At 42.3% G+C, this 26,224-nt stretch overlaps 1 protein-coding gene across 5 annotated transcripts in view; it reads right to left on the bottom strand.

Annotated features, from left to right (window-relative positions):
* Grin2b (glutamate ionotropic receptor NMDA type subunit 2B) overlaps positions 1-26,224 on the bottom strand; it is a 434,130-nt gene that overhangs the window by 104,093 nt on the left and 303,813 nt on the right. For all 5 annotated transcript variants that reach the window (XM_055610677.1, XM_055610692.1, XM_055610686.1 and 2 more), the window contains one exon: positions 7,067-7,181. In XM_055610677.1, coding sequence (XP_055466652.1) covers positions 7,067-7,181 — 115 coding nt within the window. The remainder of the gene's footprint in view (positions 1-7,066; positions 7,182-26,224) is intronic.

Below are 26,224 nucleotides of genomic sequence, written 5' to 3'. Positions count from 1 at the left end.
TAGCATCTCACATCACTCTGGGCACACAAGTGCAAGGAAGATGAAAACATAGATGGTTCCTGTGTTCCCGAGCAGTCTGCCAGTTTGATCGTGGGTGTCTGAGAGAGACTGTTAGATTCCATCAGTCAGAATTTTTTATATAACATCTGCCTCCATTACAGCATCATGCAATTGATCATAGTGGGAGAGGGCCATCATTGCTCAGGTACTAGAATCACAGAGCGCCTACACCCGGACCCAGTGCTGTCTGCTGTGTACACAGTGCCAGAGGCCGTAGCTTCTCTTCCCTGTTTTCTTCCTCCTAGGCTCTAGATCCACACAGCATATCCAGCCTTAGCATGTTGTTAATAACAGCTGTTGCTGTTATAGGTCTTGGGGATGGGATAATCCTTTTCATGTTTGGGATCCTTTCTTCCCTCGCACTGATCCCCTCTCCCCCAATGAATCCATAAGCATCTTCATGGGCTGAGAACTGCGTGCTAGGCTATGTACCCCCCGCCCCCGAACTCTAGCACTTCCTTCACAGGAAGATCTGGCTGTGACTTCTCAGTGTCCCAAACTATACATGACAATGGTTTCTTGGCATTCCCAAAATGGTACAAACAAACCAAGGATGCTTCACTCTACCGTGGGAGGGAATCTTTTGTCAGGTGAAGGCAGACAAGAGAAAGCAGAGTTAGAAAATGCTTCTCTGGTGTCTTTGTGGAGACAAAGGCAAGCACAGATGTATGCTCTATATTACCTCTTTTAGTTCTGACCCAGACAGTCCCTTGGAGGTCTGTTTGCATCTTCCAGCCTGAATATGCACCATCATCATTTCTTAAAGTCATTACTCAGAACAACCCCCCATGCTGCATTTCATTTTTATTATCCCAATTTTAGGAACGATTAAATGGAAGCAGATAGCAGTTGCAATGAAGCAAATCATGAGAGGCTCTGATAGAGACAGCAGCCTGAGAGCCCGCTGAACTGGTACTCTGTGCCAGGCTATTCTTAATGCATGTTTATGCAGCTATCCCCCGTTAGAGAAATTTACAAATGAGCCACTCTGCACCCAATTATCACCATCCTCTACCCTTCCTACTTCCCATGCCATATCTACATGCATGTGTGTCTGTGTCTTTGTGTGTACTTATATTCAGGATTTTTGTTTGTTTTTGCTTTGTTTTAAAGCGGTCTTGCGGTGTAGCCCAAACTGGTTTCAAATCCATGATCTTCCTGCTTCAGCCACCCCGGTGTTGATTGGGATTACAGGTCTGTGTCACCACATCCAACTTAGATTTGTTTTCAAATGTCCTACTCCACGTTCCTTAAGGACAGAGAGATATTATTGGCTTTCTGTAAATATGTTTCTGTTCCAGAGATCTCTGCCATTCTAGCCCCCATTTCTCTTACCCATTACAAAGGACCTCATTAAAGTTTCCCAGGAGCAGATTCAATTTTTTTTTTTTCCTTGAAGCAGGTTGAGTTAATACATCAAAAGCATATGTGTTTGGAATATTTTCAGGGAAATACCTTAGAAATTGTGCAAATGACTGCTCTGGGGCGGGTTCCAGAATTTGAGAATATTAGTGGCCTGGACAGCAGGGCTAAGATGACGAGAGGGGGTTTCCTTCTACTAGGTTATCAGTTGGCATGGCTTTTCGCGACAGCAAACATGTCCATAAGAAGTTAACCATTCAGGATGGTGACCACCAATCGACATTTGTTGAATTCTGTGTTCCAGTCACTATTAATTGGTGTTTGGCTACAAAGAGTCATTTAGTCTTCATATTGGCTTCGTGTAAAAGCCTATTTCACTAAAGGGAAATAGACTGGGGTCATACCTGCCACTCACCCAGGCTTAGCCAGCTGATAAATGGCAGAACTGAATGTAGTTCTTTCTGACTCCTGAAACCATAAACCAGGTTGTGTTGACCTCAAGCAACCAAAGGAGCCAAATTTATAAGCAGCTGTAGGATTACTCTTAAAAACCAAAAGGAGTGTCGTGAAATCCATCACACACCTCACACCCACACCATTATGAATCTTCATCCAGCTCCTGTGAAAGCTGCTGACAACTCCTCTGTTGCATACTTCCCCTGAATGCTACCCTCCTGAGTGCTTCCCAGCCCTTCACAGGCACAGCAGCACTCATTCCAAAGGAAAGAGGCACCAACTCTCACGATGTCTTCTGAGAACTAACCTGTCTAAAGGTTGTGTGTGTGTGTGTGTGTGTGTATGTCCATTCGTGCATGCACGCACAGGTGTTAGAAGTGAAATGGGTGGACAACAGCTAATTTTTTCAGGTGAATAGATTCTTCTTTTATTCAACAATGATCTCTGGATGCTCACTTTGAGCCAGGACCTCTCCATAAGGGTTACAATTTCAGGAATGAGCCAGGAGCTCTCCATAAGGGTTACAATTGTCTCCGTAAAACATCCATCCTGGTGTGAAGAGATAAGCCACAAGCAAACAATCAAGTGCATGAGTAGAGAGCTGGATAACGATGGACTAAAAGAAAATTAAATGAGACTTTTGCGATAGAGCAGCTGGGTGACCACCTTAGCACAGGTCACTGGGGCAGGGCCTGTCTGGGGACACCTTTTTTACCTAAATTACAAGAACAGGAATGACGCGCAGGCCCTTCACCTACTGTGCTTCCAAACATCCCAAGCTTCTCTTATTTACAGTGCAACTCTGTAAATCCAGAGCTGTAGAGGGTCAAGATTGGTTTTACTTTAATTCTATCATTTTAGAAAGTGATCAAGAAGAGCAAAGTATCTGATCAGGCTGCAGGGCTAGTGGGTGATCAGGTTAGGAGATGTTGGCCCACGTATCATTCTTCCCCGCCCTGAGCCCCCTGCTGATTTCTCTATTACCCAAGCCTTCTTTCCCTGTAGAGTGCTCACCATCATGCCTCTTGGTCAAACATGCACAGACTACATTCTCATGGACCCCAGGGGACCTGGTGAATGGACACTAGGAACTTTGGGAATGATAGCTATCCCAGAAGGCATGACAACAGTGAGAAAATAAGGACAACCCATCTAGCATACACAGCCACACTTTGGGGCTGAGGCTGATCCTGCCACTCCTTCCAGCCTATGAACAACAAGGGCTTCTGAAACTGGAAGCTGCATAGCCCTGTAAATTCAACACTAAGCAACATTTCTCAGAACTGTTATCCTGCTGAACCAATTCGATATGCAAATGTTGTAGTCTATGATCTGATCCCCTCCCCACCTGCTTGACAAAAAAATTAGCCATAGAATTTCTTTAAATAGTGAGTTTCTTTGGTGCATTTAAAGCATGATCTATAAAAACTCAATCTACATAAAAATTTTATTCCTCCTTTTAAAAGAAAATAGCCATTATATCAAGGGCAATAGCATAAACTTGGACTCTTAATGATGGATTTTGGACTCTCTTATTATGTAATGGTTCTCATTCATTCCACAAATATTTATTGAACTGCTTTATGCAAAGCACACAACCAGATTGCTATGAGGACACAATGGAAGAGGGAAAGGCACCATCTCTGCCCTCTGGGAGCATGCATGCTCGCCATCCTAACTCACGGTAAGTATGATGAGGCTGAAATGGAGGTATGAAACAAAGCTTCGGGGTACATGGGTTAAGACCAGAAAAGGGGGCAGTAACATCTTAATTGGACTTCAACGCCTAACTGTACAATCCCTTCATTCCAGGAAAAGGAAATACAGCATCTTGTGCAGAAGGCTGAACACACCAGGGCACATTCTCTGAACAGAAGGAGCCCAGCATAAACAATGGTAAGGAAAAGATGGCAAACATTGGAGAGTTAACCTGAGCCTTGAATGCAAGAACAGATGAAATGTGGACCTGGTCCATAGACCATAGCAATCTCTAGTGTTTGGGCCAGAAAAGGAATACGCAGCTGTATTTTAGAAAGCTCACTCCAGCAGCCACATGTAGGGCTGATATGAATGGGCAAAGGGTGGTTTCAAAGAAGTCCATTAAAGTAAGGACTACATTTATGAGGTGGAACCAAGGTACAACTGATGCTATAAATGGTCTAATCCCCAGAGGGAGGATTTAGTTGTAGGAAGCCTGAGGCCCCAGACTTTAGACCTGGGGCTGAGACAAGAGAACCCAGCAGGCATCTAGATGGTAGTGGTTTTTACAGGACAGTTCTGAGATGCCAGCTGCTTGAAACAGTTACCATGACCTCAGTACATAAAAGCTCACCAACTGGACAGCATGTGATCCATGCATGAAATCTCAGTAACCAAAAACTCCTCTTTTAGAGATAGGCAGAATGGGTAGGATAAGAACACTTCAGAAATTATGGCCCTTTGATTGAAACAGTTAAAAGTAGGGTGTCTGGGTGGAGAGCAGGAGCCCAGGGTACAACTCTTTCTGATCACATGAAAATGTCAGGGAGAATAACTTTAACCATCAGGTATGATTTAAATCATTTATCTCTGATGATGTCACAATAACATGAAGGGTGGAGGCCTTTCAATATTAAGAATTGGGTCTTGAGTTCCACTGGCTGTCACAAATGTCCAGTTCACAAGTGAGTGTTCATGTAGCTTAGATGTCTGGGGTTCTGGAGAAACATTGTAAATTTTGGAGCATATATCTGGCTGCTTAGTCATAACGAGAGTTGGATGCTATAATATGAATACTGAATTGCCCCCAAAGCATACACACCAAAGGCTATGGCATGATTGGAAAATGATGGAATTGCTAGGATGTAAGGTCAAGGGGGGGAGGCAGCTAGGTCACTGGAAATGTGCCTTTGAAAGTATAATGAAGTCACAGCACCTTTTTGTTTCCCAGACACCATGAAGTGAGCAAATCTTCCCTGCAACATTTTCACACTGTTATCTCTGCTTTACCATGTTCTCAACCTTCCTAATTCTGTGAGCTTTTTCAATTTATTTTTTCATTTATTCACTTTGCATCCCAGCTGTAGCCCCCTCCCTCATCCCCTCCCTCTTCTTCCTCCCTCTTCTTTTCCCATGCCCCTCCCCCAATCCACTGATAGGTGAGGTCTTCCTCCCCTTCCATCTTACCCTAGCCTATCAGGTCTCATCAAGACTGGCTGAATTGTCTTCTCTGTGGCTTGGTAAGGCTGCTCCCCCCTCAGGGGGAGGTGATTAAAGAGCCAGTCACTGAGTTCATGTCAGAGACAGCCCCTGTTCCCCTTACTAAGGTACCCACTTGGAGACTGAGCTGCTATGGGCTACATCTGTTCAGGGGTTCTGGGTTATCTCCATGAATGGTCCTTGGCTGGAGTATCAGTCTCAGAAAAGACCCCGGGCCCAGATTTTTTGGTTCTGTTGCTCTCCTTGTGGAAAGACCTGTCCCCTCCAGGTCTTTCTATCTCCTCCTTCTTTCATAAGATTCCCTGTACACTGCCCAAAGTTTGGCTTACAGAGGCCCTCTGTTGTAGGCTCCTGTTCTGTTCCCTGGTTTCTCCTCTTCTTATGTCTATCCTTTTTGCCTTTCTGAATGAGGATTGAACATCTTACCCAAGGTCTTTCTTCTTGGTTAGCTTTTTTAGGTATACAGATTTTCATATGTTTATCCTATATTATATGTCTAATATCCACTTATAAGTGAGTATATACCATATGTGTCTTTCTGCTTCTGGGATACCTCACTCAGGATGATCTTTTCTAGTTTCCACCATTTGCCTGCAAATTTCATGACCCTTTAATACATTTCTGCACGTTGTAGTGACCCCCAACCATAAAGTTATTTCTGTTGTTACTTCATGGATCTCTATTCTGCTACTGTTATGAACTGTAATGTAAGTACCTGATATGCAGGATATCAAAGAGGTCATAACCCACAGGTTGAGAACCCCTGATAAAGACTTATATGGACAAATTCAGAGGAGTAAAAATCCATGAAGTGAAACCAACCTTCTCTCTACGAAAGTTGGTGGGTCTCATTATTTTGTCACAGTTACTGAATGGTGATGAACATACCTACTTGCTTTCTACCTTATTTAGAACCACGCTGACATTGTGAAATCTAGTCTCAGCCAACTGGCCCACAGCAACTATGGACATAGTCTGAAATCAGTTATGCAGAGTGATTTTCAAGAAATAAAATTATTATGAATAGAGTGATCGCATGATAAAGTATTTTGGGGAAAGACATGTTAAATAAAGTTAAAGATATCTCTCTGCTCTAAGACACATCTGAATTTTTTAATTGCTAATACACTCTGAGATCCCTCTGGACTGAAAGCAGTAAGTTGCATGTCCCAGTATTACTTTATTTTCAGAAGCATTTGTTGGAATATTTCAAGGAACAAATGCCCATGGGATACACCTACAAAAAAATGCCCCAGTGATTACTTTTAGATATTGAACCTGGGATCTTGAATAGTAACTAAAGCTAATGTTCAGTGTGTGCCAGGCGCAGCTCCAAGTATTTTATAGATGCCAATATATTTCATTCCCATTTTATAGGTAAAGAAACTGAAAGACTGAATAGTTAAATATTCTGCCCTGCCCCCTGCATCCCCCAGTGTCCTACATAGGCAAGTGGATGAGCAGTGACGTCAATGGGAATTAGTGTCTAAAGATGGAATTTCAAAGCTTCTGATCATCTGGTATCAGGGTAGAGTCTGGGTAGAGCCCTGTGTGCCAGTTTTCATCCACAGTAAACACTGTCAGCCCTTCTGCTTGTATGCTAGGTTTAGGGCCTTCCTCAGGCACCATAAGATATAAGTTCTAACTGGTACTACCTACTTGGTTTCCCCAACAAACTCGTTGGATTGCATTTCAACTTCCATTAAAACAGACATGAGTTAGAAAGCAATGCAACCACCACTGATAGATAGTAACCAGAACATAAAGAAAACAGCCTTTGATTACCCAAAGTAGCAAGAGAACGAGAATGCATGCCTGAGGCCTGGCTTCTCCTGTATACTCCCAAAGCTCCCATATCTTGCCCCTGGTGTCTAGAAACCAAAAGGTGTTTTTATTTCAGGCATTGCAAAATTGGATACTCCTGCTGTTAGGTTAGGACCTGCCACCTGCCTTGCTACTCAGCTCAAGGATTGCCAAAGACGTGTCCTACCCTCTCCCACTTCCTCTCCTTGTTCAGAAGGATTATCACCAGCTTCGGGTGCATCTGGTAGCCGTCTTCACTGAAGGACAGGTTTCTCCCCTCAAAGGTGACATTGATCAGATACCTGGAATGATAAAAGGAAAGGAAGATTAAAAGTATGAACAAAGTATTTGAAAGCAGATGGCAGTTCGGTTGACAGAAAGGTTTATGGAGACAGACCAATAGCTATGGACACAGTCAACGGGTACTCTGCAAATTCCTGTTGGCTATACAGTACTAATCTAAAGTTTTACTACAGGAATCATGTGAAAACATAATATAATTTAAAATAAGGAGAGCTCATCTGAGTTCAGCCCAAGGCTTTGACTTTGGCCAAACATTTAAGAAAAAGGTTTAACTTAATTTAAATTATATGTATGCACATTTGTCTGTGTGCGGGCATTTGTACATGAGTGCAGGTTCACTCAAGGCCAGAAGAGGCACTGGGTCCCCGGGCTGTAGTTACAGGTCTTTGTGAGCCACCCAAGGGAATCCAACTCAGGTCCTTTAGAAGGGCAACACAGCCTCTTCTTTGCTGAATCATCTCTTGAGCCCTCCTTTGGACTTTTAAGGCTATTCCTACCTTGTCCTGTATCTGCAAAAAGTCTGGCAATAAAAAGATCACTGAACTAAGTCTGTAAACTCAAATGAGACATCTAGGTTAAGCACTTACCATAGGGTCTGGTGCATAGTAAGTTCTCATTAAGTGTTAACGATTATTATTCAAAAAAGGAGGTGGAATAAAGGGGTGGAGGAGACACAGACAAGAAAAGAAAATGGCTATGTACCAAGACAACTTTCTGCCAAGAAAGGTAGCACGTAGGCGCTCAAGGTCTGTCTCCACCCTCAGATACACGCATTCTTTAAATTCTTACTAAGGTCTTGTTCAGCCCTTATTTGTAAGGCTAGGGAGTGTGTGGCAGGCCAGAAGCATCTGAAACCCAGGACTTCTGTTGGATGCACTGTGAGCAGAAGATACTGAGTGCAGGGAAGGAGGCAGGACTGTTTCATATAGTGCCCTGGGGACGGAAGTATAAATGAGCGAAAATTCTGGAAGCAACTGATCTCAGGCCAATGGAATGGTTTTCCTGCAGGTCACTCATCCTCAGCCCACCTTGTCCCTTGCTAGCTGCTGGGTCTAAGAAGTATCAGGAAATTCTCATAAGCCTGCTCATTACAAGTGCATTAGTGCGACAGGGCTGAGGGTAATTAATGTCCCTTTACCATCAAGGCCCATGGAATCAAAAATGAAGTTCTGTGCTACACGGCATGCCACTCCAGTACTTCAGGCCTGATGCCGCTTGGGAGATGAGTCTCTATGAAGGAACAAACTAGGCATCTGACAAAGCAGTGGAAGAAGGAGGCAGCTCAAAGGACGCTCTTCTACTTCTTCTTCCATACATCTGGGAAGTTGCTTATTGCAGGCTATATTAGGCTAAGTGAGGCTGCAGAGAGGTAGATCCTTGGAGCAACTGTGAAGATGTCTCTGCAGCATATTCCCCCTGCCCTCCGGGGTATCGTTACTTTTCCTTCTAGGACTATCTGGGATGGACAAGCCTGGAGTGACTCCATCAAATATAGCTTTAGGGACACAGCTGAGAGCAAGATTCCCGAAAAATGGAAATTCCTGGAATTTTGAGCTGAGACTTTTCAGGTCAGCTAGCTTGTGTTTTACGATTGATTTCTCTCCATGGTGTCATTGACTTGGTCCTCCAGGCTTCTTTTGAATATTCCTCTAGATGGGGGAACTCACTATGATGCCCTCCATCCTCAAGGAAGCCATCTCTTGATTCTGCCTCATTTGAAGCTGATTTCCACCCCTTTGTAGCTCTTCAAAACCTGGTTCTTCTTGAAATATTTTATGGTCTTAGTATAACTCTTCTTTTATCTGAGCAATTCTTTGAGTATTTGAAGACATGTATCAAACATTCTTCATAAAAAAATCATTTTTAATCTGTGAAGAAATCCTAGGCTCATTTTGCTTCTGTAATTTTAAATTTTGCAGGCTATATTAGGCTAAGTGAGGTTAAAATTTTAAATTATTTGCTCAATATTAGATTACTAATTTTGATCAGAAGTAATACTTTAAGCAACATCCTAAGTCTCACAGCCTTTCTACTTTGCCATCCTTGTTCTCATGGCAACACGAGATTTATATATATATACACATATGTTACTATACACCAGACTTACTATGCACCAGACTGTATGGACATATATAATATGGACTCAAGTTCCTCCTCTTTTTGAGCATCTTCAGCCAGTAGAGTGCAGCATCTCTGATCCAACTCAGGTCCCACATAGCATCTTCTTTATGTATTGCTCTGATGCTTTATCAGAGCAGCTTCCCCAAGTTTATCACTACTTTGAAGATAATATTCAGGTTTTCTGTGTTGGCAATAACTCCAAACCCAACCCAAATCCCTACAGTATTCATTCTAAGGAACATAATTACAAAACCAGCATTTTAAACTAAGGAACTACAATAGAAGCATCCACCATCATGAACCTGATAAATATATTCTTCCTATAATAGTGCCGAACTACTTGGAATTATTTCTGGATGTCTTCAGAGAAAGATTATGCAACAAAAATAGTTTAATCCCATTTCTTTTTTTAAAGAAAGAAAGATGGGAAGGAGAAATAAAAGAGATGAAAAGAAGGAATAGAAAGGAGAAAGACAATGCAGCCACTTTTGATGAGAACTGATAGACTAAGATCAGAAAGAAGGAGAGGAGGACCTCCCCTATCAGTGGACTTGGGGAGCGGCATGCATGCAGAAAGGGGAGAGAGGGTGGGATCGTCAGGGGAGGAGGGAGGGGCTTATGGGGGGATACAAAATGAATAAAGTGTAATTAATAAAAAATAAATAAAAGATTTAAAAAAAAAGAAAGGAGAAAGACAGAAAGGAGGAAGGAGGAGAGGAAAAGGGAGAAATAAATTATCAGCCTAAGTATCTACCTCTTTGCCAGACTTGGCTATGAATTATTCTGCCTTTATCTAAAACACGATTAAAATATTTAAAAAGAAGTGTCCATTTCAGAAGGCAATTATAGAAGTTACAGCAATAATTAAATTTCTAAGTAACATGAATGGAGTTGGTATAGCCTCACAATGACTCCTCTGAAGGGGATAGCATTGAGCTGGGAACATAAATGCAAAAATTTGAAATTGCAGAAAATAAAACCCACTTGAAGGCACTGTAACTGTCCCGAAGTTAAACGCCTCTCCTACTTTGTCTCCATGTTTTGATTTCATGTTGAAATCTTCGTCTTGTTCTTTCTCTCCCAACTCTCTGTGTTCATTTCATCTAAGCTCTTCTTGGATGCTTTATACTTATCAAACCCATTAATAAAGTTTTATGGTACTATATAAAATATTCTACAAAGTGTGTTAATCATTTGTGTCATTCAGCAGCATATAGATTAATTATTCACAGCATGTGTGTTTTCTTTCTGAGAAATTGCCTGCGCTGTGACACCATTTAGCTATCAAGGCATTTGAAAACTTATACTAGCCTTGAGCAAAGATGCCTTTTAAACAGCAGAGCACATCAGTCCACTCATTGGTAATAGAGAGTGAAAATGATTATGGCTGAGATTACATCTCCATGTGTGATCTCAGCACCTGAACCTCGATTATCTCTCTTTAAAATGGAAATGTCGTTCCATTGTGATGAAGAAATGAAGTTATCAATAGGAACACTCTATAAATTGGGATTTAAACATGAGATTATACATTAGGGTACGTTCAGAAAAAATGGTGTTAGTGTGATTTGACCATATAAAGGCAAGACAGCTGCCTAATTCTGAGCGCCAGTGAGGAAGAATCTGATACAAGCTCTGGCAAGGCCTGACCATACCTGGGCTATGTCGAAAGAATGGAGACTGAGGTATGGAAGCAACACCAGGTCATAAGATCACGTGGATGATTAGATTTCCCATGAGAACCGAAAATAGCCAATTACCATTAGCTCTGGCTATTAACTTGAAAGTACAGAAACCTCCACGCAGAAGTCCTGGGTAAGAAACTGGACTATAGTTAAGAATCTGAGACTCCGTAGTCCTACACATAGTCTCTACACGTGCCGTCCTCACACTCACAGCAAGCTCCACTGGCTTAAGTGGAAGCCCAATGCAGAAATGTTGCCCATAACACTCTTTGTCTGTCTGAAGTTTCATCAAGGCTGGAAATGTTAAAATTTTCCTTGATTTGTTTCTCAGATATGGTTTGACATCGAAGAAACCCAGTGGCCTAGCTCATAAAGTTGTAGCATCACAGGGAAAAGTAAAAAAATTAGTCATCGAAAACTCCTATTTTAGAGAGAAACAGATCCCAAGATGCTAAATGATCTCCCCACGCGACACTCACGTTCAGGATCAGAGATGAGATCTTCTGTTCTTAGTTCAGTGTCCTTTCATGATGCTCTGAAGTGACAACAGTTTCCAAAACCCCTGCTCTGCATTAGCACAGCCATGCTCTGGATTACATAAATCCCTACTAGAGACCAAAGGAACTAAAACAGGTTTTCCCTTCCTGCTTACCTCCTTGTTGAGCAAGAATCCTGGTGGGCTCCCAGCCAACACATTTGTTTTACATGGCCTAAGTCACACTCCTGTAAGTTTAATAAGGTCAAGTTGAGGTTAGCCAACCCTATTCCTTTTTTATTTTGGCCACACAGAGCCCTTCCTCAGTACCATGTAGATGCCTGACGTGATGACTCAGCAGTGTGTCCAGTATGGGAGGCAGGGATGCTGGAGGAGTTCTGCCAGCATCTGTCAGCAAATCACAAGAGCCTTGGCATGACAGCCAAGACCTTTCTGTCTTCATATTGTTACAACACATTAGCTTTATAAAAAAAAAAAAAATAGTATCCACTAGAATGGTAGAAAAGTGAGACAGCTCATCATCCTGGCTTATCTGATCCTCTCATTGCCATCCAGAGGGTTCTGTGGCTTTACTCAGATCAGATGACAGGGTCACAAACAGCATCCAGATGTTCTCAACCCCTGTCCATATTCCTTCCAATCACTACCATGTTTGAAAACGGAAGCAGGTTTTCAGAACACCATTCCTATTTTCTAGCTACTGAAAGTAGAGTTTCTGCAGGAGAATGAATTCTTTCCCTCTTGCTTTTATTTTTTGTTTTTGTCTCAGAAAAGTCCTGTGTAACTTGTACCATTGATATGTCTCTTGCCTCTAATATCTTTATCTCTAGCACATACTAAATAGATGGATTCTAAACTTCCTGGTAAGATCGCAGACCTGAAGCTGCCTCTATCTGATCCAGTTGCGAACAATCAGTGTGAGAAAGACAGACTGTGTTTCGAGAGAAAAGGAGAGAAGAGCTTTGGGAATTTACAGAGGCAGTGATGGAACAACTGAAAACACAGAGATAATATACCAATATACCAAAGAGGAGGCCACCGAGTTCATGTCAGAGACAGTCCCTCATCCCCTCCCCCTGAGGGGGAGCAGCCTTACCAGGCCACAGAGCTAGACAAATCAGCCAGTCCTCATGAGACCTGATAGGCTAGGGTCAGAGGGAAGGAGAGGAGGACCTCCCCTATCAGTGGACTTGGGGAAGGGCATGGGAGGAGATGAGGGAGGGTGGACTGGGAGGGGACTAGGGAGGAGGCTACAGATTGGATACAAAGTAAATAAACTGTAATGCATAAAGCAATTAAATAAATTAAAAACAATAAAAAATATACCAAAAAATCAACACAGGGCTCCAGCCTGGGGCTCCCTGGCAGTAGAAAGGAAGCAGAAAGATCACGAGAAGATCAGCCCGCCCATGTGCAGGGACCAACAAGTGCTGTGCTCAAGACAAACACAGTCCTCACAAGCCGCAGATCCAGTTGTGAGTTTTGGTAAGATGGTGATTAGAGAGGAAACCTATCACGTTGTCACATAACTTAGGCCAGGGCAATGGGCATCTTGAGAGTGGGCCTGTTGTCAAAACTGGGGTATTCTGAGGGTTGGAGCATAGATGCTGGAGCCAGGGACAAGATAGTCCTGAGAGGGAATTGTGGAGAATGAGAAGAGAATGATTGGAAATCGGGATGAATGTGAATAAATTACAATGGTAATTATGTACAAAATGCCATAATGAAACCAATTACTTTGTATGTAAACCTAAAAACAATTAATAAAAACAGATTGGGTAAAGCCATCTTAAAACTTGACTGATGTGGGGAATTATAGCCACACTGTATTGACATGTTCTTTATTGGGCATTTTATTCTTTGTTTTAAATTAATCTTTATGAAATATATATAAGGTATACAATATTATGTTACAGAACACATATAAATAACAGGTTATATAGGACAGCAATTAATGTATCTACCACCTCTCATTTCTGCTGATAATACTGTGCTAGTTTACTGAAATCTAGTTGGCAAGACTTCAAATCATTCAAAAAGTCTTTTAGAAAAGTAGAAGGTGCTACTGAAAATGACTGTTCCTTCTACACATTTTCCCTTGAAATGATGAAAACAAGTTCTCATAAGAACATAAACATGGGTCTTAAAACTTTTTAAAGCCGGCTCATTAAAACAGAACTGAAGGAGAGATGCCAAGATATTTGTAAATTAGGTATTTATATTTGATAACATTATGTTTTGGATAAACTAAACTTGCTTTTTCCTAACTTAGGAACTCATTTATCAAAATTAACCCTGAACTGTCAAACAAGTGTAATGGGTTTGATTTGGTAGGCTGTGGCCATGGAATACTTGACTTTTGAGATTTTAGGTGAATTCTTCTGGCACCCAGAAGACCGTTCCCAGTGAAGGAAAAACTCCAGCCAATACCTCCCGAATGTTGGTAGGAAAGCAACAGGGAGAAGAAAGAAGCACAGAGAAATGCGTATAGAAGATACCACACACGTAAGAACAGGCTGTGTGGGGAGAATTCCCAAGCAAGGCCTTCCTCTCAGGCCTCCCTTCCCTGCTCAGTTCCTGAACTCACCTGTTCCTAATGGGTGGTAACATTCCCAAAGTGCATAAATTATTTGATCTTGACAATATGCTTTGTTTTAAAAAGAGGACTTGAAGAAACTTTGAAAACTCCCTTGGAGCTATTGTGGTATACATAGCAATATGAAGCCATGCACGGGATGAAATAATCAGAAAATTAGTTTTGTAAGCTAATTTTCCTGATTTAGGAAAAGTAACAGCTAGTAGAAAACACTGAGAGAAACTAATTTAAAGGTCACACCGCAATATCCATTTATAATTACTTGAGGCAGATTAAAAATAGTTTGTCTTCTGATGAATTAAACATTTTTATCTTTCTGAAATGGTATTTAATACCACTACTTTATTTTGCAAAGGATTCTTCATAAACAACAATGAGTTTGCATTTGGGCTAGTCCATGTTTAATTTACTTAAACTCTATTTGTGACGTTAAATTAATGAGGGACATTTTAAAGCATCTTGAACCCTGGCCCCTAGAAGCCCGCTGTGCTCCCTCTCCTCTGCTGAACGTGAGTTTGGGATGAACTGCTTTCATTTGAGGGACAAACGGTAACATCAATCACCATTTACTGCAAAGAAAAATAATCTCTTCGGACTCCAAAGTCCAACAACGAAAAATTTTGAGAACTGTTACCGGGCTTCTGTTTCACAACTGAATGTCATGACTTAGTTTTATCTGAAATGAAAGAAAATAGAGTGAAATTGTTGAGATGTGCCCAGTAATCTCCGCTTGGACCGAGGAGGGTAGAGACCATTTGCTTCCCTCCAGAAAGCTGTTATTTATGAACAGTCTTCAAATCAGTAAGATCGGCGTATAGGTGCTACACACGCACAATGGAATTCGATTCACCTCTGAAGAAAAATGACATCACCGGAGTGGTGGCTCCGCCACTAGCTGTGATCTGCTGCAATCTGCACCTTCCTACCAAGTGGGCCAATATGACAGTCCAAGCCAGGTGACAATTCTTCCCTGCACTTATTTAGGCTCTACCTGGAATCAACATAGAACCCTGATTTCGGGAGCAAGAACTATTGGCAAATGAAAAGGGCCACTCAGTGTCCCCGGCTTCTTATGGGGAGCAAATAGTGAAAAGAAAATAAAGACAATAAACAAAATCAATTAAGTGAAGAAGGACAATAATAATATATAATAATATATAACACATAGGCATACACACAGATAAACATACATACACACACACACACCGGTATAGCAAGTAATGTTTTTATATTCTGTGGTAGAGGTAGGGTATCTTCTTCAATTACCCACCATTTTATTTTTTGAGTTAAGAGTCTCTCATTGAGCCAGGAAGCCAAGTATTTGGTCAGGCTGGCTGGCTCTAGCGCTCAGTCTGTCTCTATTTCCATAGTGCTGGTATTAAAGGCACACACCTCCACACTTGACTTTTACATGACTGGAGTCCTATTTACTGACTGAGCCATCTCTTCAGGCTTCCATTGTTCTCCTTAAAAAGACTAAAGATTATTATCTTCTTTCATGTGTGGGTTGGTAAACCTGAATGTATGTGTGTGTTCCACATGCATGCGGGTGCCTCCCGAGGTAAGCAGAGGGCCTAGGATCCCCTGGAACTGGAGTTACAAAGAGTTGTGAGCCACCTGATGTGGCTGCTGGAAATAGGCCCTTCTGCAAGAGCAGCAGGTGGCTGTAACCTCTGAGCCATCTCTCTAGCCTTGCTACGGTTTTCTTTTAAAAAATACTACTCAGACGTTGGAGAAAGTTAGTGTTTGGGGGACTCTGGGTCCTTTCACATTTACTGCTGACCGCACTGAGGTCTGGGGAGTTGCTGCTGTGCTTTGGCCAATTAAGTTCAGAGTCTGTCGATTCCCTGATTTTTGCTCTGTTCCTAATACTCCAAGCAGAACATCTTTCATTCCTATGGCATCCCAGACTGAGGCTCAGGAACATTTGTTTCTCACTTCTGTGGTTAGTTAATCCCTGGGAGGTTTCATGCAGTTGGAAATCACTTAACCAAACTGCTTTAATATGAAGTTTCCTTTCCAAAGAACACAAAAGAGGAATTCACATTTTCATAATTTTAGTCCAGAGTAAATGACTATTCAAAATGACCCATCCTCTGACCTCTGAGAGCACTGCTTTGAACACTACGCAATTCTCCTTAAAGTATCTTCAAAAGAGACACACTCCCACATACATAGTGTGTACGAAGGCATGACACTTCCTAGGGGAACCAATAAAGCCATCTTTTGATGTTAATTAATGAGGTGAGCAACACAGCAAACCTGCTTCCTAGTCAGTTCTGTGCGAAGAACCAGAAAGAGAAAAGACTTTATTTTTCTTCTCACTTCACCAGTCTTCATCACCTTGGCTATGGGGAGACCCGTTAAGGTCCTGCCAAGTTAATCAGAAGAGTGTGGCTTCCCAGTGACAGGCACCAAGGAATGCCTGGTAAGGTCACAGAATTGTATTGGCATTCTAGCTCCATGTTATCCATGTTATCCATGAGATCAAAATATTGACTAAAACTCATTTTCTCTTCCACGTTACTATATTGAATATACCTAGGATACATGGTCCAAACTGAGTTTCAGGACTTAACCAGAGAAAAAAATATTACAAGTCAAAAGCTAGCTGCTCCCTCGGTTATTTGCTTTTACCGCCTTATGCCTGGTTGGTTTTTGTCAACTTGACATAAGCCAGAGTCATCTGAACAAAGGTAACTCAGTTGAAAAAAATTGACTCCATCAGATTGCCTATAGGCAAGTGTGTAGGGCACATTCTTGATTAATGATTGATGTGGGAGGGCCCAGCCCACTGTGGAGAGTGCTACCCTGGGCTAGGACCTGCTCTGTATAAGAAAGCTGTCTGAGGAAACTGTAGGGAGCAAAGCAGTCAGCAGACCTCTATGGTCTCTGCTTCAGTCCCTGCCTCTAAGGCCCTACCTTGAGTTCCTGCCCTGATTTCCCTCCATAATGGATTGAAGGCAGTAAGCTGAAATAAACCCTTTCCTCCAAGGCTGCTTCTGGTTGTAGTGTTTATCCCAGCAATAGAAAGAAACTAAAATGCCTACTATTGATTTTAAGGTAAAGGCTTGTCTTTCTGATACCCATTTTGCTCATGAGTTGGAAACAGTATTTAGGGACTATGCCAAAACTAACCAAGTAGCAACTGACAAAGATTTCTCTAGAACATTCAGCTTTAACCAGAAAATATTTCCTTCCTGAAAACTTTCAGTTAGATTAAAAGAAGCCCTTGGTATATAAACCCTCAACCAAGTATCTAAAGTGTCCTGGGCATGAGAGCCCAGCAAAAGAATGATGCTTTTCCCTCTGCATTGACCTTGATTTGTTCTTCCCTCTTCAAGAGCCTCTCTGCTGTCTGTCACCTTAAAGGATCAATAAAACAAACACAATGGAAGTAACATATGCAGTGCCCATTCTCTTGGTAGTTACCCCATGTTCAATTTTTACTTAAAAGTTTAAGTAAACATTAAAACATTATCTAGCTACAAAAGCATGACAAAGGGTGAATGAATTTATGATGAATCAGTGATGGCTTCCATTGCCAGGGATGGGAACAGAGATTTTGAAGAAATTGAAAATGAGGCTGTAATTTAGTCTTCTAGCAATGGTTGGCAGATTTCTTCAAGTACGGCTTCCCAGAAGCCATTATGCTGTACAAGAGAGGGGAAGGGGACCAAAGGGCTATTGCAAGGGTCTGAGAAGGCTTCCAACAGACAGAGGACTAGAGATGCCTCTGTGAGTGTTATGTCCTAAGGGATATGGGTATACTATATCACATCATGCTACAGGCACAAGAAACATGGCTGTGGAGGACACTCAAATATTTAAGAGCACATCTCTGACTTAGAAAACCCAATTGCTGAGGATGTCATAGGTCATGATAAAGCACTTGTCTAGAATACACAAGAGGCTATGGGTTTTATTGCTAGTACTACAGGTGTGTGAGAGGCTGTGGAGAGGGCTTGTCCACAAACCATGTCTGCCATGTGGAGGAAACCCTCCCACACAGAGAAAAACCTAATAACTCACTGAGTGTAGGACGTAAGCAAAGATGTGAGTAGTGAGGGAGGCAAAGTGCAACAGAAGATGCTGGCGGAGAGGATGACACGTTGCGTTAGGCCTAGCATGCAAAGGAAAAGATGCAAAGTGTGACACAAGATGGGAGAGGGTCAGCAAGGAAATACCAACATGGAGTTTGTCTGTGTTACTTCGTAGCAAGCCTGGGGAATGGCTTCCTGGAAAACAGATTAGTGAGAAGAGACATTCTAAAGTAGGATTGGGGTGAAGAGCTTGAGAATTTTACACATTTGTCCTAGTCTATGTAACGAACCTGAAAACAGTGAGAGCCACTGTGTACAGAATCATGATGTAACCCCTGGTGCCAAGGCTTTGGGCAGAGTTGTTTCGCCTGTGAAGTAGCTAAGCAAATATAAAGGCACCTGCTGTCAACCATCATGATCCAAGTTTGATTCCAGAGACCCTCATGGTGGATGCAGCAAAATGAATCCAACAACTTGTCTCCTGACCTCACAGGTGTTGTGGCATGTGTGCAGCTACACAGCACACACACACACACACATGCACACCAAAATAAATAAAATACAGTACAAGAAATTTAGCACTGTCAACCAAAGCCACATATTAGTTGTCTAGAGCTTCGGAAAATGTTGTTTTATACCCCAGCACACGGTGGCAGTGCTTCGGCAGCGGGCTAGATTGGAGAAGGAAAGAGCAAGGTGCAAACTGACCTGTTTACTGAGTTAGAGACACCATTAACAACTAGTCCAATGGGTTGGCCTTTGATTCAGAGCTTCAGATAAAATGAGGACACGGATTTATGTGAACCAAACCAACCTCCCCCGAATAGGACAGCACTGTGAACCCCAGCCGCACCTTCCCAGGGTGGATGAGAGAAACGTGTAATCATCTCTGCCTGCTGTACTGTGTGGGGGCTAGAACTCTGCTGTTCCCTCTTTGTCAGGGGACCTCAGTTCTTTCTCTCCCTCTGTAGGTTGATGTTTCCATGGAAACATGCTCTTTAACGCTTCCGAAATTACTGTGCATTTATACCCTTAACTCTTTGTTTACTAGGGCAGTTTGCAAAGGGATATTCCAACCCCTCTCGAAGGTAATTATATTGACATCTTTACTTACTGAAAACTTTTGACAAAGATAATCGACACCTGTTGCCTGTCTCTCATTATCAAACATTACTCCTCAACCCTTTCCGTCTCAGCTCTTACGTCTACTATTCTACCAAAATATTTTGCAATGTCACTGAAAATCAAGACGAGGTCTACAAAAATAAAATGATCGTAGCTCTTGCTTCATCACTCTGCTTCTTAGGCACCTTCTAGTCCCTGACGTTGTGGAGAATTTGTCCATGGACCATGGCTTTGTGTATTTATGGCTTAAAGTAAAGTATTAACTTGGTTTTCTTTTTATACCTCAGGCCAGACTTCCCCCCTTTAATGTATATTTCTTATTGAAACTGTCTGTTTTGAGGGTATCCGAGACTCAATGCTTCAGCATCTCTATTCCAGGTCTCATCTTTCTCCTGAACTTAAGTTCAGTGTTTGTGCTTGGACAAACTGAACAAATGCTTTGATATCAAGTCAACCTTAACAGGACCTGGTTCAAGCCAGGTTCCTCTGTCATTTCGTGATGGAAACCAGTGCAAGACTCTATTCCTAAAAGTGTTCAAATTCTTGGTATAATTTGATATCTCTTTCTGTTTAGCTCCTTCTTCACCACATGAATGAAAAGGACAGACTCGCTGTTCTTTGGAGCGTTCCTAGAACCAATAAACTCAGTTAAAAACACAACAATACTCCAGCACTGTATACAAAATTTGCTGATTGACATTTTCTTTCTTTTTCAACATACAGTTGCAGAATTCTGTCTCCCTGAGGTAAATTAATCTCCTAGCTCTCTAACACATAAGTAAAAATGCTTGGAAGTCATATTTCAGCTCTGGCTGTGCAATAAAAAAAAAAAGCCCAACAATGAATGCTACCATTTATTGAACACATGCCAAGCTCTGCTCTGGGTGTTTTATGTTATTTTAAATTATCACAGCAATGCTATAAAATAATAGCATATATTATATGTGATTATGTAATAGCTATGTTATAATGAAGCCTGAGGTTGTTGGCAGCAGGAATTGAATCCATCCACTTCTTAGTAATCCCAAAGCTCATGTTCTTTCCACATAGCCTTACACTGAGCATAATCCTGTTCAACAGAAGCAATTGTCAGAAGAGAAGGACACAAAGCAGCCAGAAACTTCTACCATGGTAGATCTAAAAACCTAAGCCCAGACATAAACATCCTCACAGCCTGGGATTTTAACCAGCCAGGCTGCCACTTAGCAGCCACGTCAGTCCTCATCCTGGCATCATGGTGAAGGTCTACAGGAAAGAAAAGAAAGCCCCTCGGCTCTCCTCATCTCCAAGGATGACTGGAGTCACAGTGCTGGTCAGGCGATAGAGAATAGTAAGAGAACTGTTCTCCAGGGGCTGTCAATCTGTCACCTGTCACACACACATGAAACCCTCAGAACTGAAGAAGTGGAATTAATTTGCCTTATAAGAAGTCAGAGGACAAAGCACAAGGCAGTAAGCTTGACTGGACTTGGAGGGGAATTAATTCTCAGCTCACGCTCCGGGAGGAAGTCAGTTCTAAAGGCCAGGGCCGCATTCTTGAAGCACTTGTTAGAGGCAGACAACAATAGCAGGGTATTTATCTGGCTCCGTTAAGATTGGGAAAAGTTTATCTTGGTTTGGCACAGAATGTCCAAGTTCTCACAGGGCTTAAAAATATGATATTAAAGTCTTTCTGGGAGCTATAATAAAATCTCATTTACTCTCAATAGGGAAGGCAGACCCACACTTTGGGTCTGGACAGTCAGATTCATGGATGGCTCTGTGCTTATTCTGAATCATGATCACCGTGTAGATTTATTCTGCAGGGCTGCTTCCTGCTTAATGCTCTCCAAAGCCATCTTGCTTTCCTCTTTCAACTGTGATCACGTTTTCCTTACCTCCTTCAATATCTACTCCCCTTGGCCCCTTCCTCACCACCCCCCAGAACCCATGTAAGTTCTGTTATTCTAGCCTGAGAAGACAGGGGCAGGGGACCCCCAGAGCAAGCTGGCTCTTAAGGGCAGCCATGCTCATGGGCTTTGGGTTTGATTGGAAGACCTCTTTCCCCTTCTTTCTTTGACATTCAACACAGGGTTGATGCAGCCTGTCAGCTGTTATTAGACACCAACTGTTTATTTAATATAACTGACTTCCAGCCCTACCCTCTCATCTTTATTTTTCCCATGTGCATGCATGGGCGTATGTATGCATGCTGTGTGGATACACACGTATGTAGGTAAGTGTGTACAAGTGTGCAAGCATATGGGGAGGCCTAACGATGACAACCATCCACTTTATTCACCGAGGAAGGGTCTCCCAGTCAAACTCAGAACTTAACATAGCTAATCTTCCTACCTGACTTGCTCTAAGCACCCCACCCCAACTCTGCCGTCCCGGCTGGAATTACACCTACCTGGCATTTATAACACATACGTGGGTCATGGTGATCTGAACCAGTCCCTATGCTTGGGTATCAATTGCTTTATCCTTAAGCCATCTCCAGTCCTATACCCCCAGTTAAGATCCCATCTCACCCTCTATTTTCACCCCTTTCCAGTCATGGTCACTTGCCTTTGCCCCTTACAGTGCCTGAAATGAAGATGACGTCAAAAGAACTGACTGCCTAACCCCCTTTCTCCAGTTATTTCATACTTCTTGAGGACTGGAATAGTAGGCATCCTGTAAATGGCCGGTTTGTCCAACTCCTTCAGGCTTGAGAATTCCCTGATGTCTCCATCATTGTCACTTCCTTAATTTCCCGCTCCTGATCAGTCCTACAGCTCCTTCCTTCTTTTACAGAACACCAATTCTTTGCTGTTATCATTGTTTGTTTGTTTTCTCCTCTGAGACAGGGTCTTACTGCTTAGCTCCTGCTGGCTGGGAATTTCTGATGCTCCTGCTTTGTTCCCAAATGCTGGAATTACAGCCAAGGACCCACCGACATTGCCCAGACATTGCCAAACTTTGTGTTTGTCCTTTCCCTGCTTTCAGGCTATTGAGCCTCATCATCTCATACACAGGTGTCTCAAGCAGCCCATCTCCAAGACCTCTCTCTTACATTCTCATGTGACCCCTTAACCTTACTACAGACTTCTTGGTGCTATGTCAGCTGTTGCTTCCAAATCTCCAGTGGCTTCCTCGTAGCTGGAGTAAAATCTGACCTTTTCTTAGGGCCCTCCACATCTCAACCCTACCTACACAGCTGGAGTTCTCTGCAGGAACCTTTGCTAAAGCCAAGTTGCTGCTATGCTGGCTCAGAACCGTATGCAAGCACCTGTATCTCTGCTGCTTGCTCTCAACTGAATGTGGATTGAATATTGATGCTGATAATAAGGCTCTGATAAGATCTTCCTCACCCGCTCCCACTCTCTCGACCATGCATGCCCCTTCCTCTTCCCTATCTGTCATCTAGCCTCTAGTTTACATTTCAGTCTCTCATATACTGTTCCTATGACCCATCTTATTTCTTTTAGCTGCTTAACTCTTCATGCCTGTATGTTGTATTCTGTGATAGACACTGCACTGTTTAAAGAGTCAAATCTTGTCCTATTAGCCTCTTGCAGAATCTAAATTAGCTCCTTTCTGGTGCTAAGTGTTCAATAAACACCTATCGATTTGTTAGAACTTCTACAATACTAGCCGGGAAAGCATCTCACACTGCTTTCTGACTCTTCCACTTTCACATGCACACACGTACACACACACGGGGGGGGGGGGGGGGGGACACAATATGACAAAATGTAGGACTGAGTCCATTCTTGTACAGGTTCCTGTAAATTCACTCCTCTTTTATGTTTTCTTCACTAACTTACCCCTAGAAACAGCTTTACCTATGAGAATCATGTAACCTCTTGAACTCCCAACCTTTCATATGTTCTTGGGCCGTTGGAGAGGGGCGACACAGAAGTAAATACAATTGACCATTGATGGAAAGATAATGGTGACCTCTGACTATTTCTGAGCTGTTTTTTTGTTTGTTTGTTTGTTTGGTTTGGTTTGGTTTTTTGTAAAAAAGAAAAAGAAATAGGGTTGTGTTTTGTTTTGTTTTATCTAACGTGACTGACAAATGAGTTGTTTTTTTTTTAATTTTATAAAATCAAGGTATCTGGAACATATGTAGAAGTTAATTTGGGATTGTTTTTTTAATTTTTATTTTATTTTTTTTTACTAATGTAAATCCTTTTATTGTTTAGGGAAAAATCAATACAAACCATTTTGCTTATGACTTACAGGTGAGGTGGAGCTTTTGTTTTTGTTTTTTAAAAAGGAAATGGGAAAACGAAGGATGTTTGTGTATTTATTCTCTAGTATCTCCCTAATTATTGAGAATAATATATCTTTAGACTATGTAGGAAAGAACATTCACTTTTCACCTGGTTAGGAACACATATTCACAAAATCCTTCCCTTAGGCCTTCTCATTAGCTACATAGATCCCAGGGGTGGAGGTCAGGTGGAAGTAGTCATGCTATGATCTTCAAGTCTGACCAACTCCTGATAACCCAGTGTGTCAGTGGCTATAGAGATACTGATGGGTTGATGCAAATAATGGGCGAAATGGACAGTTCATGGACAGGTGATTAGGACCGAGGGCAGTTCAGAGCTTTTTGCTCTGCAGACAGCAGCAGGACATGAAGGAGACCAGGTGGAAATCAGAAAGGTATAGCTACTGAGTCTTTCTCTACCTAGGCAAAGACTTAGTCGCTAGAAAAGTAGAGGTAAGTTAATTTGATTAACACTTGCCTGAATTCCTCAGACTCGTAGGCAACCAGTATAAACAAGGGAAATTTAACATTTGGGGCAACTTTCTTCCCTTTCCTCTAGTCAGTACCACGTTGTTCTGATTATATGAAGTTAAAACACATTCAATAAGAGTGTGGGGAAAATAGAGCAAACTAGCTTGAAGAAATGTGGTGTTTGATGTCTTCAATTAGACAAAAAAAAAAAAAGTTGTCTGAGAGGTAGAAATGTGAGCGAACAAGCACACGCCGGAGAGAAGTGAAGAGATGGAGAAAAGATGAAACGGCATGCAGCATGCTGGGTAGCATTTCCATGGCAACCACATTGCACATACAGAGAACTGCCAAAATAAGTCAAGATCCAAGTAAGTAGGTGTTGTAGAAAGAGGAGATAAGGGCCGGCTGTGGACAGGAACCACCTGGAGGACGTGAATTATCTTGAGCATTTCATGCTCCTCATTTCTTTTCCTAACCGCACCCAAGGCTCCAGTTGGAGTGTAAATGCCTCTAAAGCATCGCTGATGCCAAATCTAAATCTCACCCAGGAAGGTTTCAGGACAGCAGGAAGGAGGCTTAAGGAGCCCCAGCTGGAGCCAAAAAGAAAAATTATGAATGGGGTCCACTATCTCCGGGTAGCCAAGTTGTTTGCTTTCTTAAGCCTCTATTTTAATCTTGTAATTTGCACAGAATTACTATCGTTCTTTTTATTTACTATGTCCCATAAGGAGGTCCTGCCAAGACAGACATCAAGTCCCCGTATTGGTGATCAAAGCTGATATCCCTTAGTAAAAACCTATGCCTATAAACTACAGAGAATCCTGCTTGAAAACACACTCAGGACATCCCTGAAGATGGTAAATTGTTGGAAATATGGTTCCTGAGTAATTTTAGATTATCCAGCACATATGTATGGGGCCTGCAGTGGCTCATGGTTCCTCCTTCACACCCAACTAAGAACATTTAAGATCTCTGGAGCTTTTGTGCCTCCTCTAAATTTGTAGCCTGAAAACGGTGCAATAGAGCCTCCCTGAAATGTACCTCTTAGCATGCCCAGCCCCTTGCAGGTTTGCTTCAAGAGATTGAGCTGGATCCCTGATGCTTACCCGGTGAGCCTGCTGAGCATGCAGACCACTAGGGCCCTATTCCTGAGACTAGGACTCAAGCAATATTCCTCAGCAAGAGCCTGAGAGCATGCGTCCTAAAGTTCTCTTGCTAGTTGTGCAGTGTAGCTGGTTCTGAGAACCATCAAAAGGGAGACACTACCCTCCTTTTCTGCCCTGGTGACTAGGCTGCTTGTGGCTCTTTGACTGGATGAGGACAGCCCTTCCTCAAGCCCAGGAGTGGCAGAACTATCAAACCTGCCAGAGAATTGTGCCTGGGAGGCTCATAATTCAGTATTAAAAGAAAAACGTGAACCTGAGAGCAGCTCTTGTCATCAGTGACTTACATCTTGGACTGCTTGGTCTCAGGGTTGCTGGCTAGTAAATGTCCGGGGAGAGCAGAACAGGTGAACCAGAGAACAAGAGCATAAAGCTAGAATGGATGTGAGAGGAGTCAGTTCTTAATGTTCTGAGCCAGAAATAAGGGCTCTCAAACCTGCCTATCTATGTACACTCAGGGGCTCGCCTTCTGTTAGATCCTTGCAATGGAAACCACACACAACTTGATCTGAAACTCAGCTCTCCTTCCTCTCAGGAAAGTGAAATTTGTTTGGTAAAGCACATTTTAATGATCAAGTGTGAGCAGAAAAGTGAAAACTCACATCCCGTGCATTCGCTGCTCGAGGAGCTTGGGTATGACACAGGATATGATTCTAAATCACAGATGAGGAGACGGGCTTGGCCTCAGTGACCAGTGTTGTCAAAGTATTGACAGACCAGGATTTAAATGAGGAATGTCTAACCTCCAAAGTATATTTATGAACCCTGAACACCAGCTCTTTCCTATGGTCTAGTGTGTTATTTGAAACATCTACATCAAAGATAACATGGCTGACGACATGTCTACATTTGTCTTTTCCTTCAGTCTTTCTCCAGAACTGAAGGAGCTGATGCAAGTCTTCCCATGTGTGAGGTAAGGGATTATTGCTTTCTTTTAGTCTCCCTTAATCTTTCCTTTCACTCTTCCTTGTTCATAAGACTTGAAGCAATGTGCACAGCATCCTTTAGACATGTCTGGTTTGGTGTATGGTTATATACACCAAGCCCATATTAAAAGGCATGGAATATAGCTTCAATGTTAGAACATCTACCTACCATA

The sequence above is a fragment of the Psammomys obesus genome, unplaced genomic scaffold (genome assembly GCF_907164565.1).
Source record: "Psammomys obesus unplaced genomic scaffold, mPsaObe1.curated_primary_1811, whole genome shotgun sequence".
In the NCBI taxonomy this organism is placed as follows: Eukaryota; Metazoa; Chordata; class Mammalia; order Rodentia; family Muridae; genus Psammomys; species Psammomys obesus.
This window is presented reverse-complemented; position numbering and strand designations above follow the sequence as displayed.